The 11602-nt window shown below is 38.4% G+C and overlaps 1 protein-coding gene across 1 annotated transcript; it reads left to right on the top strand.

Moving 5' to 3' along the window:
• The first annotated feature begins 4035 nt into the window (after positions 1–4035).
• grk1b (G protein-coupled receptor kinase 1 b) lies at positions 4036–11221 on the top strand. Its single transcript, XM_041801743.1, has 7 exons — positions 4036–4734; positions 5393–5520; positions 7157–7314; positions 9640–9723; positions 10072–10196; positions 10296–10497; positions 10938–11221. The coding sequence occupies exons 1-7, from the start codon at positions 4036–4038 to the stop codon at positions 11219–11221; spliced, it is 1680 nt and encodes a 559-aa protein (XP_041657677.1).
• Positions 11222–11602: the final 381 nt, after the last annotated feature.

The raw sequence follows: 11602 nt of genomic DNA, 5'->3' as shown, positions 1-11602 counted from the left end.
CTCATTGATCACTTATGCATTAAGAGTGATAAGATCATTTTCAGCCAAAACTTAAGAGGGTCCCAGAAATTTTAGCCCTATTAGGCAGTTGGTTTCACTATTCTTAAGACATTTTAGGTACAAATATAAATTTTTGATGGCAAGAAATCTATAAAACTGGGCAAAAAAAAAAAAATAGCTCCGCTCAGATAATACATCGGCTCACATAATTTTTAATGTCTAACTTTACTCAAACTATCTTTATCATTCTAAAACCCATAATGTAACATGTTAAATATCAATGACTTTTCACTCCTGACTCTCAAAAATGGGCAAAAGCTTCCTGTTTTTTTTTAATTAGGCTTAATAACATAGGTAGGATCAGCATATGTATGTATAATACATTTTATACAGAAGTGTGTAAAGAAGAACTTGGAAAATATTTATTTGATTATGTCATGTTGGCTACAAAAGACTCGGTAGATTGTGAAACTGAAATTTCCATGTGGTGTGATGGGAAACAACATAACTAACGACACTTAACTAAATCCATTATATCAGTAAGGTCCATTCACTTGTCATCATCTAAACTTTAGTTTTATTATGAAGACTCTGGGCTTTTGAGAAAACATTTGGAGCTTAAGCACCCCTAGCTTTGCTCATGTCTAGCTTTATAGAGTGCTTTTCAGTTGCTTAATTACAGCTGGCTATTTTCTCCTTATGTCAGCAGAACGTTATAATCTCAGATTCAACCTTTATTTTCCTCTATGAAAGTCAGGATTAACTTTGGGGAACTGCTTACTTCTTCCTTTATAAACCAAATTTTGTTTATTATATAGACCACTGGGTCATTGCAGCCAGACGTTTTCATTTTAAAATCACAAGCTTCATGACCAACAATGCTACTTCCTGATATCTTCACTGAACCTGTGATATCACATTTTCATGTTTGCACTGTCATATCATTTATTAGTTAGTCAGTACTCTTTAAATGGTTTTTATATCATCTGATTATTTCTTAGCACACTTTACTTGCACTTTAAATGCATAATAACTGTGATGCACAAAGCCAGCCTAAAATAATGAGAAGTATGCACCGATGAGACAAGTGGTGTCACTTTTTCTTACCTATCTTAACTCCAAGCAATATATGTGTTCACATTTATTATACTTGTTGCAATAAGTCCACTGTTCATAGATTTTTCTTTTTTCTTTTTTTGCTTATTTTATTCACTTATTTGACACTTTATTTGTATTGTTAGAAAACTTACTGCTTGTAAATATGTTTAGACTTTTTATCAAATAGTTTTTAATGCCTATTTCTGTGTATTTATTCCTTTACCTGTTGATAACTAGCTGCTGTAATGCCGCAGTTCAGGATTAATAAAGTACATCTTTCTTTCTGTCTTTCTTTCAGAACCTGCCATATACCAAATTTACTGTATGTGCATGGAAAAGTAGGACAAGATACAGTGAAGTAACATCTGGGTACGTATGTTTCATTTATATATATTATTTGATTTAATTTTTTTGTAAACAGACCAGTATGAAGCAGGAAATGCATCTCTCCACACTCAGTACCTGACTTAAATGACCCCAGTAGCAGCACTGATGTAATAAATGATCAGTTACTGACTCTAAAAAAGAGGCTATTTGTTGATTTTTTTTTTTTTACCCCTGTTTGAGGCTGTATCCATCCTCTTTAGCTTCATGATCTCAATCTCCTCTCCCTCCCCTCAGCCACCCTCTAAATCCGCTCACCTGAAATGTAGCCTAATAATGCTTTTTTCTCATTTTTTTCCTAAACTCTATTTTTTTTTCTAAATTTGCTTGTGCACACAGGAATTTGTTTATTAGGATCCATATTCTCTTGAAGCATTAAGAAAAAAAGAAAAGTTTTTGTTCCACCGGTGAAGCACTTACAGTTCAAAGATTATGTAAAGACTCACAATAGTGTTATGCTCTTAGACAACCAGGGAGACAATCCACTTTCGCTCTTCAGCCTGCCTCTGAGCCGGAGTGTCACTCAGCAGATTATGCGCCTGTATGAAGCCATATTTTTGTTGCATTTTGTATCTAACTTTGGTTATTTCTTGTTCATTTGATTCACAGCACAGTATACTTGATATAAGCCATCAAAAACTGCCATTCATAGCATCTGTTAAAAGCTAATTTAGTACTTCATTTTATTATGTTTAAATGAGATGCACTACTCTTGAATTCAAACATGGCTTTGTGTTGAAAAGTTGAGAAATGCCTGCTGAAGTAGTGCTGTATTCCTCATCTATAATCACTCCTTCTGTTACACTAATAGCCTCTGCCCAGTTTGCTCCCTCCAATAACGTTAGGGTGTAATCCTCACCAGCTAATGAACAACCAAGTCGGATTTCAGGTGCAGGGTAAACCTCAACCTGATGCCCCAACCTTTTCAGCTCTGCGAGCTGCAGGGACAAGTGGGAACGACAGAAGAGTGAGCAAGTTTTAAATAAAGAGTTTTTTAAACTGGTCGGCGGACAGAGATGATTTTTTCATTTTGTTCTGGTTGATGGAAGACCATGGAGCAAAGAAGATAAGAAAACATTTATTGGATGCTACCCAATTGGATTTAATCTATTGTCTTCAAGTCCTCATTTAAGTCTCCGCTACAGCCGGAAAGTACAGTGAGTGCTGCTTTAGCTATACTAATTATAAATAGTGTATGTAAAGTTATGCTTTATGGGTAAAATAACTTCTAAGTGATGCAGCTGTGTGGCATCATAAAGAACTTTGTGCATACAGTGTATGTGTATAATTTCCCCTCATGAAACACACTTACCACATTTTTTTTACTAATTTTCTTTAAAATTATACAAACTTGCACATGAGAGTTTTTCCCTATTCACTAAACTCAAACTGTTTTAATTTATTTTCTTTTTGTAAGGCTTTGTTAAAATCCCTATGGACCAAAAAAACAGCAGTTTTATGTTACAATCATTATCACTGTTGGAGCATTCCTCCTCTTATGACACATGTAAAAAAAAGTACAAAAATGTAGGTTAATTAACAAGAAGGTCAATCATCTCTTTAAGAAATCTCTGGTATCAACAGTCAGCGTTAATTGGATTGAGCAGAGAGCCAAGAGTACCACTACATGTACCAGGTCAAGACGCAGCAGCTTATACACATGAAATAGACACCCTGGAAGACTTAACGCTGCTGACCAGCGATCTACTTTGTTTCCTGTCCCATTTTGTTGCACGGAGATGTGCTTTTCTTGGCACTGCATGCACCTGGTGTGCAAATTTATGTGCAGATACTTGAGCAATTAAAGCTGTTTTATTTCATGCAATCAAATGCAGCAATCACTAGATTCTTTCATGCAATTATATGCATGCAACTGTCTTTAAAAACTTCTCTCTTAAGCTGCCTTGTCAGCAAGTGGAGGTTATAAACAATGGTCAAACAAATGTGTTAACTATGCTTTAAATATAACTCTGCTAATGTAAAAAGGGGCTAAGCAGTGAAAAGACTTGGCTCGCGCCAACGTGACATGATGTTCTTCTTTTGGAGCTTACACCTCTTCAAATCCCTTGCATAGCGTGAGTGTGAGCACATCTAACTTCATGCATGCTTAATGTAACACCCTCTCTATTGCATCTGTATAAAAAAAGGCCTCATGCAGAAGCTGTCTTTAGAACAGCAGGGTGCAGCGTATTACCACTAGATTCCTCTGATCAAACTGCAGTATTTCCTTACTTATCAGGAGATCCTCAGGTAGAAAACACCTCAGTGACAAAATGATTCAAGAGTCTAGTTTAAAAGATTTCAAATCTGGCTCATGATCACTAAAACCTAAGAGAAAATGTACAGTGAATGTCAAAGTGGTGTTTAGGACCAGAGTAAGCTGATTAGCAGCCCTCTCTATATCATAAAGAAGAGAGGAGGCAAGAAATGGTTTCAGTTATCAGGACTCATAATGCTAACAATGTTCATTTAACAGCTAGGTGCACATTGGATGTGCTTAAAATGATTCAATAACCTCCTTGTTGGTTTTGTGTGTTCGACAAAGGTGCAGCCATGGATATTGGTGGTTTGGAGACAGTGGTGGCAAACTCTGCCTATGTCTCAGCTCGTGGCAGTGTTGATGGAGCTGCAGCGGCCTCCATGCGAGACAAGAAAATGCGCGCCAGGCTGAAACTCCCACACATCCGAGATTGTCAACACATGAAGACGACTATTGACTCAACATTTGACAGCATGTGTGTAAAACAGCCCATCGGTAAACGTCTCTTCCAACAGTTTCTAGATAGCGATGCGGCCAACAAAACTGCCGGAGAGCTGTGGAGGGACATTGAAGACTACACCATCTGCCAAGAGAAGGACAGAGTGCAGAAGGCCACGAAAATTGTCAATAAATATTACGAGTCTGCTTCAAAGACTTTCTGCAAATTCCTCGAGGAGAAGGCCATCAGTCGAGTTAAGGAAGACTACAAGAACGTCCGCGGTGACCTCTTCAAAGAGAGCGAGCAACAGCTGCTCAAACATCTTGACAAGAAAGCCTTAGATGGCTTCAAGAACAGCATGTACTTCCTGCGTTTTGTTCAGTTCAAATGGCTGGAGAGCCAGCCTTTTGACGAAGAGTGGTTCATGGACTTCAGAGTCCTGGGTAAAGGAGGTTTTGGGGAAGTGTTTGCTTGTCAAGCTAAGGCAACAGGCAAAATGTACGCCAACAAGAAGCTGGAAAAAAAGAGGCTGAAGAAACGCAAAGGCTACCAGGTAAAATCCTGATGTGGCACCTGTTGTGCTACCATATCTGTTCACATTAATCAGAGTGACAACAGAGAAAGAGCTTAAAGCAGTGATGGCACCAGCAAAAGCCTGAGAGGGGCTATGACCTAGTGAGACAGAGGGTCTGTTTTTACCACAACGGCTCAATGTAAAGAAGCTTGTGTCTCTCTTAAAGAACTCACAAAGCAGCTCAGAGTCTGACAGAGAGAGACAGTGCGCTCAACAGAAGCCCACAGCCTTTAAAAGCATTAGTGGATTACCAAGTTTTAAAGGTGTTGCCTGTCATTAGAGCAGCGCGTCACTTTTGTTTCTAAGCTAGATGCCTGGTGAACTTGGGCACTAAAAGAGGTGTAACTACTGAACAGACAAATGCAGTTAACCTACCGCAGCAGGGGTGCCAGTTCATGTTATGTGAAGAACTATCAACTGCATTAAAAACCTAAAAACTGAATCAACTGTCCTGTAACATATGTGAAAAAATAAGGCTAACAGACCTTCTTTAAAAAAAAAAGAGAGAGATATTTTTCCTCTAAGAAGAAAAGAACCAGTTTACATGAATATGGATTATATATCATTTGTATATTTGTATATGATACTAACCAAATAATGTTATATTCTTCCTCTTTTTTCACTGGTTTGTGTTTAGGGAGCCATCGTGGAGAAGCGCATCCTTGCTAAAGTTCACAGTCGCTTCATTGTGTCCCTGGCTTACGCCTTCCAGACCAAGACTGACCTCTGCTTAATAATGACCATCATGAATGGAGGAGACCTCAGGTGATCAGTATCTCTGTTAACAACAAATACAGCATAGCATTTTTACTCATACATTCAACCCACAATACAATACATGTGGCAATATGAGGTTCATGATTTATTTTCACAGACATCAGTTTGAAGTCAGTCTGTAGCTAAATGATTCTTTATTTCAATTTTCAGATAATAATGCAAAATATCCTGCTTCTTGTTTGTCTTCATTGATATACAGTACTGTGCACAAGTTTCAGGCATGGCATGTGGTGGTGAGTGAGCTCACCTTAGGACACCATCAGGGACAAAGGAGGGCTGACACAACTTCGGTCAGGCTCTGGATATCCTTGCATATCAACAGGGGCACAAGGAAATAATCTGTTGAAAAAATAAAGTCCACACCTCTAAGGGGTGGATGTTTTGAGCGTGTACGGCCCACGGTACAGCCTGGGTGGGAAGCTGGGTTGCCATAAGCCCCCTGGTCGTTCTGTGGATGTCCCAAGGGCCCAAAAAGCCGAGACAAAAGAAATGCCGTCGAGCTTAACCTTGGCTGCTGAGCAACACAAGTGTGTGTCGATGTGTTGAAATTAACTCTGGACACCCTCCCCCACCTCTCTTGCCCCGGGTTGTGGCACATAAGGCCCTGCGATGAATCCTAAGCCGTACATGCCTAAAACTTATGCACATGACTGTGAGTAATATTTTTCTAGTTTGAGGTAGAGATACACACAGTTAGCTGGCTAAATGGCTAACGTCGGATCCCCTGGTAGTTGGGACCAGAATTCCACGTTTATTAAACAAAATTTTGATATTTTTTCATTGGCTGATACCCACAGTCCAGGTCAAACACCTTTTCTAAACTGTAACACAGCTGTCCACCACTAGTCTCCACAAGCTGTTATCAGTAATCACTACCCTGCTACCACAGTGCTCTATAACCTGATGTAAACAGCGATAAACTGATAGCACTGTTAGCATCTTGTAGGAACAGCCCAGTTTTGCACTATTTTGATCCAAAAAATGGGGATAAAGTTGCCCAGAGTCTTAGTCAGGTTATCCTCACACACAACTGAGGCACTGAGTGACAATATTCAGTGCAAGAATGCGGATGTTGACAAGCAAAGAGGATCAAAAAGCTAGCTCTGCTAATGTTAGCCACAGTCTGAAAACTAACTTTGCACTATGTGTTTTCTGAATGTTGGACCAGTCAACTAAACACAATTTGTACTTTATCAGATGTGAAATTAGTCACCTTTGAACATCACTAGTGTGAGTTCAAGTAGTTCTCTTAGTTGGTATGCCTCTCCTCTACAGTCACTGATATTTAACAAGAGTTGCCTAAGCAGATTCCGCCCCCTGCTGGCTAAAAAAGAAGTGCAATATGTATTTTAAGCAAAATAATTTAAACTGTCCCTGTTCGCATTGATTTTAAATCATAATAGAAATTGATATAAGACACATGATGCACACTGGTTTTATATCAAACAAAAGTTTTTGGTCTCCTCTCACCCTCTGATCATACGGCAGTGTACAATTTACCTCTGTGCTGAAATACAAAGACATAGAGGTGCATCATGCTGCACTTATGTCAGAGCCAGAGGAGTGTTTTCCTTTGAAGATGCCTTGGGAATTTTAAATAATTTCCTTCCTGCATGTTTCGCAGGTATCATATGTATAACGTGGATGAGAAAAATCCTGGATTTGATGAGAAGAGAGCACGTTTCTATACAGCTCAGATCATCTGTGGACTGGAGCACCTACACCAGCACAGGATCATCTACAGAGATCTGAAACCAGAGAACGTACTACTGGATGACGCAGGTGCAGCATCTCATTAGATCTAACAGAACAATTACGTTCATGTTTTATACATAGATTGTATAAAACATAAACACAGCCTGTTTGATGTCATATGCTGGTTTTTGAAGTGTAGTTTTGAAGCCCAACTGTGGAGGTCACTACCTCAAACTAACTTTCAGTCAATCTAGAGAGGCAATGAGATGGAGCAGAGGTTTTATAACTCTAGTTACAGCGTGCCCATCTGTAAGTCAGATTAGAATGCAGAACTCTTAACCTTAAAAAATACGAGTTATAATAAAATCTCCCCCTATACAGTGTGTGCTGATAAAGTCACAAGTTATTTGGACAAAATTAAGTTTTTGAACTAGGCTGTAAATATGTTTACTTCTGCTGACACTGAAATATTAATATGGGATGGAATCCTAGCACCTGTCAGCAACCATCGTCTGATAAATGCTTTGAACCTTTGGGAACAAAGGTGAATTTTCTTTTAGTCCTGGTGAAACCAGAGCTAGATTTGCTTTTCCATGTGCTTCTTGCATTTACAGTGTTTAGGCTACGATTTCTTGTTGGCCCAGAGTAGCGCTGTACATCTTAAGAGTTCACAGCAGAATGTAAGAAAACATACCGCACCTTTCATTGTGCTCACTTCAGCAGTATATGTCTGAAAAAAGAAACTTATTTTAATTAATTTTCCTCACAATTAAGGTTAGTACAGTTTCAAGAAATAACATCAGGATGAATATTTGAAAAAAAAAGTTAAAAGTAAAGATTTATTGTCTTTCCTTAACCCTTTAAATCCGATTGTATCATATTTGATACACATATTTTTGAGACCTCTGTTTAATCAACATGATCAATAAGTTCATTAAAAACCTTTTGTACACAAACTAATAAATTCTAAAAAAAAATGCCTTTCAGTGGACTATCAATTGCCAGAAATGTCTAATGCATTAAATGTGATACAGAAAAAAAGGTACAATTTTAAGACATTTTTCTTTTTTGGATTTCAATAGAGAGTTAAATCTTATCACAAAGAACTTTAATTTTCTGGCTATTATTTGAAGTTTCAGGCTTTAAAGGGTCAAGAGTAAAAGAAAACATATAAATTCCATTTTTTTAAATGGAGATTTATTTAATTTTTTCTGATACATGTCAGATGAGGGAACTTATTGGCTTTATACACAGCGTCAAGCTGGTCCAGGTTTAAATGTTTGATTTATAATGGAACGTGACTGCTCTATGATGCAGTTAATTGTTTACAGAGACAAATAAATCACCAAGGTTTGTCATCAGTGCAAAGTTCTGCCAGTTGTTGTTGTCAACATAGGACATTTTATCTGGATACACCAAAGCCTGCCGATACATGATTGGTCAACACAGCTCAGACTGCAAATGCTCTACAGTGTTCTTAACATGGTGAAAATCATAAGCCCTGTGTTAAGAGTTCACATCTTTGGGTAGAATCTGTAAACAGAGGTCAATATGGTAGCTAATGAAGATTTCCTGGTTTTTGGAGCCAGACAAGATAAGAAACTACAGTTATTTGCATTTTAACTCTGGCTTCCTACACTGGAGGCTGCTGCTAAGCTTAACCAGCTTTGGATGGCTGTCCTGTGGCTGCAAATGATGCTCTTGTGCATGTTGAGTTGAGTGGGAACAAGAAGTATGGGCTAGAGTCATTAAAGACACACCTCTTTACACAAAACTTAGATGCTAGGTGATATCAACCTTTATTTAATCTTGAGGATAATTGAGGTTTCTCTTTTTACAATAATATTGAGTTACAGAATAAAAAAGTGCAATTATAACAATTAGGGGGGGTAATAAAGATTTTACACAGAGAAACAGCCACTAACTATAACTGACAAACTTCCACATACTTGGAGCACAAAAGCTAAGAATGGATTTTTCCAGCTCAGCATAACCCCACAGGACCTGAAGCATCAGGCAGCCAGTAGAGCAAGTTTGGCAAACTCCAGCTGACCAGTTTAGCATAGATGTTATATAAGACGGTGTACGTCTAATTAGGGATTTATATATAAAGAGACACAGGTGTTTATCACGCCTCTGTGCCAGAGAAGACCAAGCAACTTTGTATACAGAACACACTGATGAGTATTATGAGGATTTCCTGATATGAATCTAAAGGCGGAGTGATAAACTTAGTTTAGAGATTTTAGAGTGGAAGCTGCACATAATTACTGAATGAAAGCATAACAGGTAAGAATAAAGAAGAGAGGATACTTCTGTTTTAGAGAGGATTCATTTTTAAATTTTGATTATTCTTTATGAAAAGGTGCTTGCCACCTGTCAAATGTTGTAATCAAAGCTTTTCCTTCTCAGGACATGTCCGTCTGTCTGATTTGGGTCTGGCTGTTGAGCTCCCGCCAGGAAAAGATAAAACAAGCGGATATGCTGGAACTCCAGGTAAGGAAATATATGCCTTTATAGTAAAACTGTAAATGAACCTCAGCTTGTTTAAAGCTTTTCTAGTCGTCTGACAGCTCAAGTTAACCCTTGACTTCACCTGAGGTCGCACTTTCCAATTCAATACTGATGATGAAGGCTGCAAAGGAAAGCCTCCATCAGTATTAACTAAGTCTATTCACATGCCACTGATTGAATCTCCAAACTTCTGGTTGAGAGTTGACCAGCTACCACAAATCCAACGCCACCCCACAGCAGATGCCCATCATGTAAATGTTATTACCAAACAAAAAGAGCACATGCATGGCTGCTATATTTCTAAGGAGTCTATTTTGTCTGTGAACTTAGGTTTCATGGCTCCAGAGCTGCTCCAGAAGAAGGAATATGACTACACAGTGGACTACTTTACACTTGGAGTGACTCTGTTTGAGATGATAGCAGCCAAAGGGCCCTTCAGAGTGCGAGGAGAGAAGGTACTGAACATCAACGCTTGTTTACTTTTGTCCAGTGCTAATGCTTTGTTGCTGCTTACCCATAATGCCCTCTCACTCTCTTTCTCTCCCTCTTGTCAGGTTGAGAGCGACGAAGTGGTTCGTAGAATCTTGAACGACGCCCCGCCTTATACACCAAACTTCACCAAAGACTGCAAAGGCTTCTGTGATGGGCTGCTGGAAAAGAACCCAGAAAAACGTCTCGGGTTTAAAAACAATACGTGTGATGAGCTGAGGAATCAGCCCTTCTTTAAAGAAATCAACTGGGGTCGTTTGGAAGCAGGTGGGCAACACATACAATGTCATCCTACTCTAAAACCACATTGATTAAAGCACTTTAATATGTATCAAGCTAGTAGTAGATGCATATATGAACATGCAGTTCCTGATTTTTACGTAAACCATGAGCAGACAGGGATCCTTTTTTATTTTATTTTAATTTATGTTATTTTTAAAACAATATGTAAGATCTCAATACAATAACTCATACTTAGTCCTTTTAAGGGGGAACAAGCATTGTCAGCCTGAGTCAACAAGAGAGATAAAATATAAATAAGCCTAGATCTTGAGAAAGCAACCAAAAATTGCTTATCACAAGAAAATAATGGGTGCATTTTTTCCAAGTCATTCTGTAGATTTGCATCCACCAAATTAAACAGAGGTTAAATAAGTAAATCTGATCTGAAGTTTCAGTTGTGTATTTTCTCCTTGTTCCATCTAAAGGCATGCTAGCTCCACCATTTGTCCCTGATCCCAAGATGGTCTATGCCAAAAATATTGACGACGTGGGCGCCTTCAGCACAATCAAAGGCGTGGTTCTGGATAACAAGGACACTGAATTCTACAATGAATTTGCTACCGGCAATGTCGCAATCCCCTGGCAGGAGGAAATGATCGAGACAGGTGTGTTTGGGGAGATGAACATCTGGGGTGAGAACGGCAAGCTGCCCAATGACCTTGACCCAAACTATGTAGAAGCCAAAGGTGGAGGATGTGTACTCCTTTGAGCAGCAGCAGAAGGAGAGAGGAGGGTCGATTGAAAAGAAGCACATTTAGTTTAGGCTTGTGCTCATTTGCTGCCACTTCTCTGTATAATCTGTGTATAATATTCTGCTATTGTTGTAATGAATATTGTATGTGAAATTATACATTGATAAAAGATTCTATCATATATCTAGTGTATATTGTAGTGTTATATTCTAGTGTTTAAATAAGAGTGGCAGCTTGTTAAAAGTTTACTTAGCTGAAACAGCCTGTATCTAACAAAACTGTAAATATGGTTGTACTCATAATGATTATCAAAATCAAACTTTGTATGCCAATTATTTTTAGTAATGACAGACTTATTAAGTTAATGTTGTTTTGTAGAAAACATATGCAATGTATGT

Source organism: Cheilinus undulatus, linkage group 12 (assembly GCF_018320785.1).
Source record: "Cheilinus undulatus linkage group 12, ASM1832078v1, whole genome shotgun sequence".
NCBI lineage: Eukaryota > Metazoa > Chordata > Actinopteri > Labriformes > Labridae > Cheilinus > Cheilinus undulatus.
Note: the sequence above shows the minus strand (reverse complement) of the source record. Positions and strands in the feature narration are given on the sequence as shown.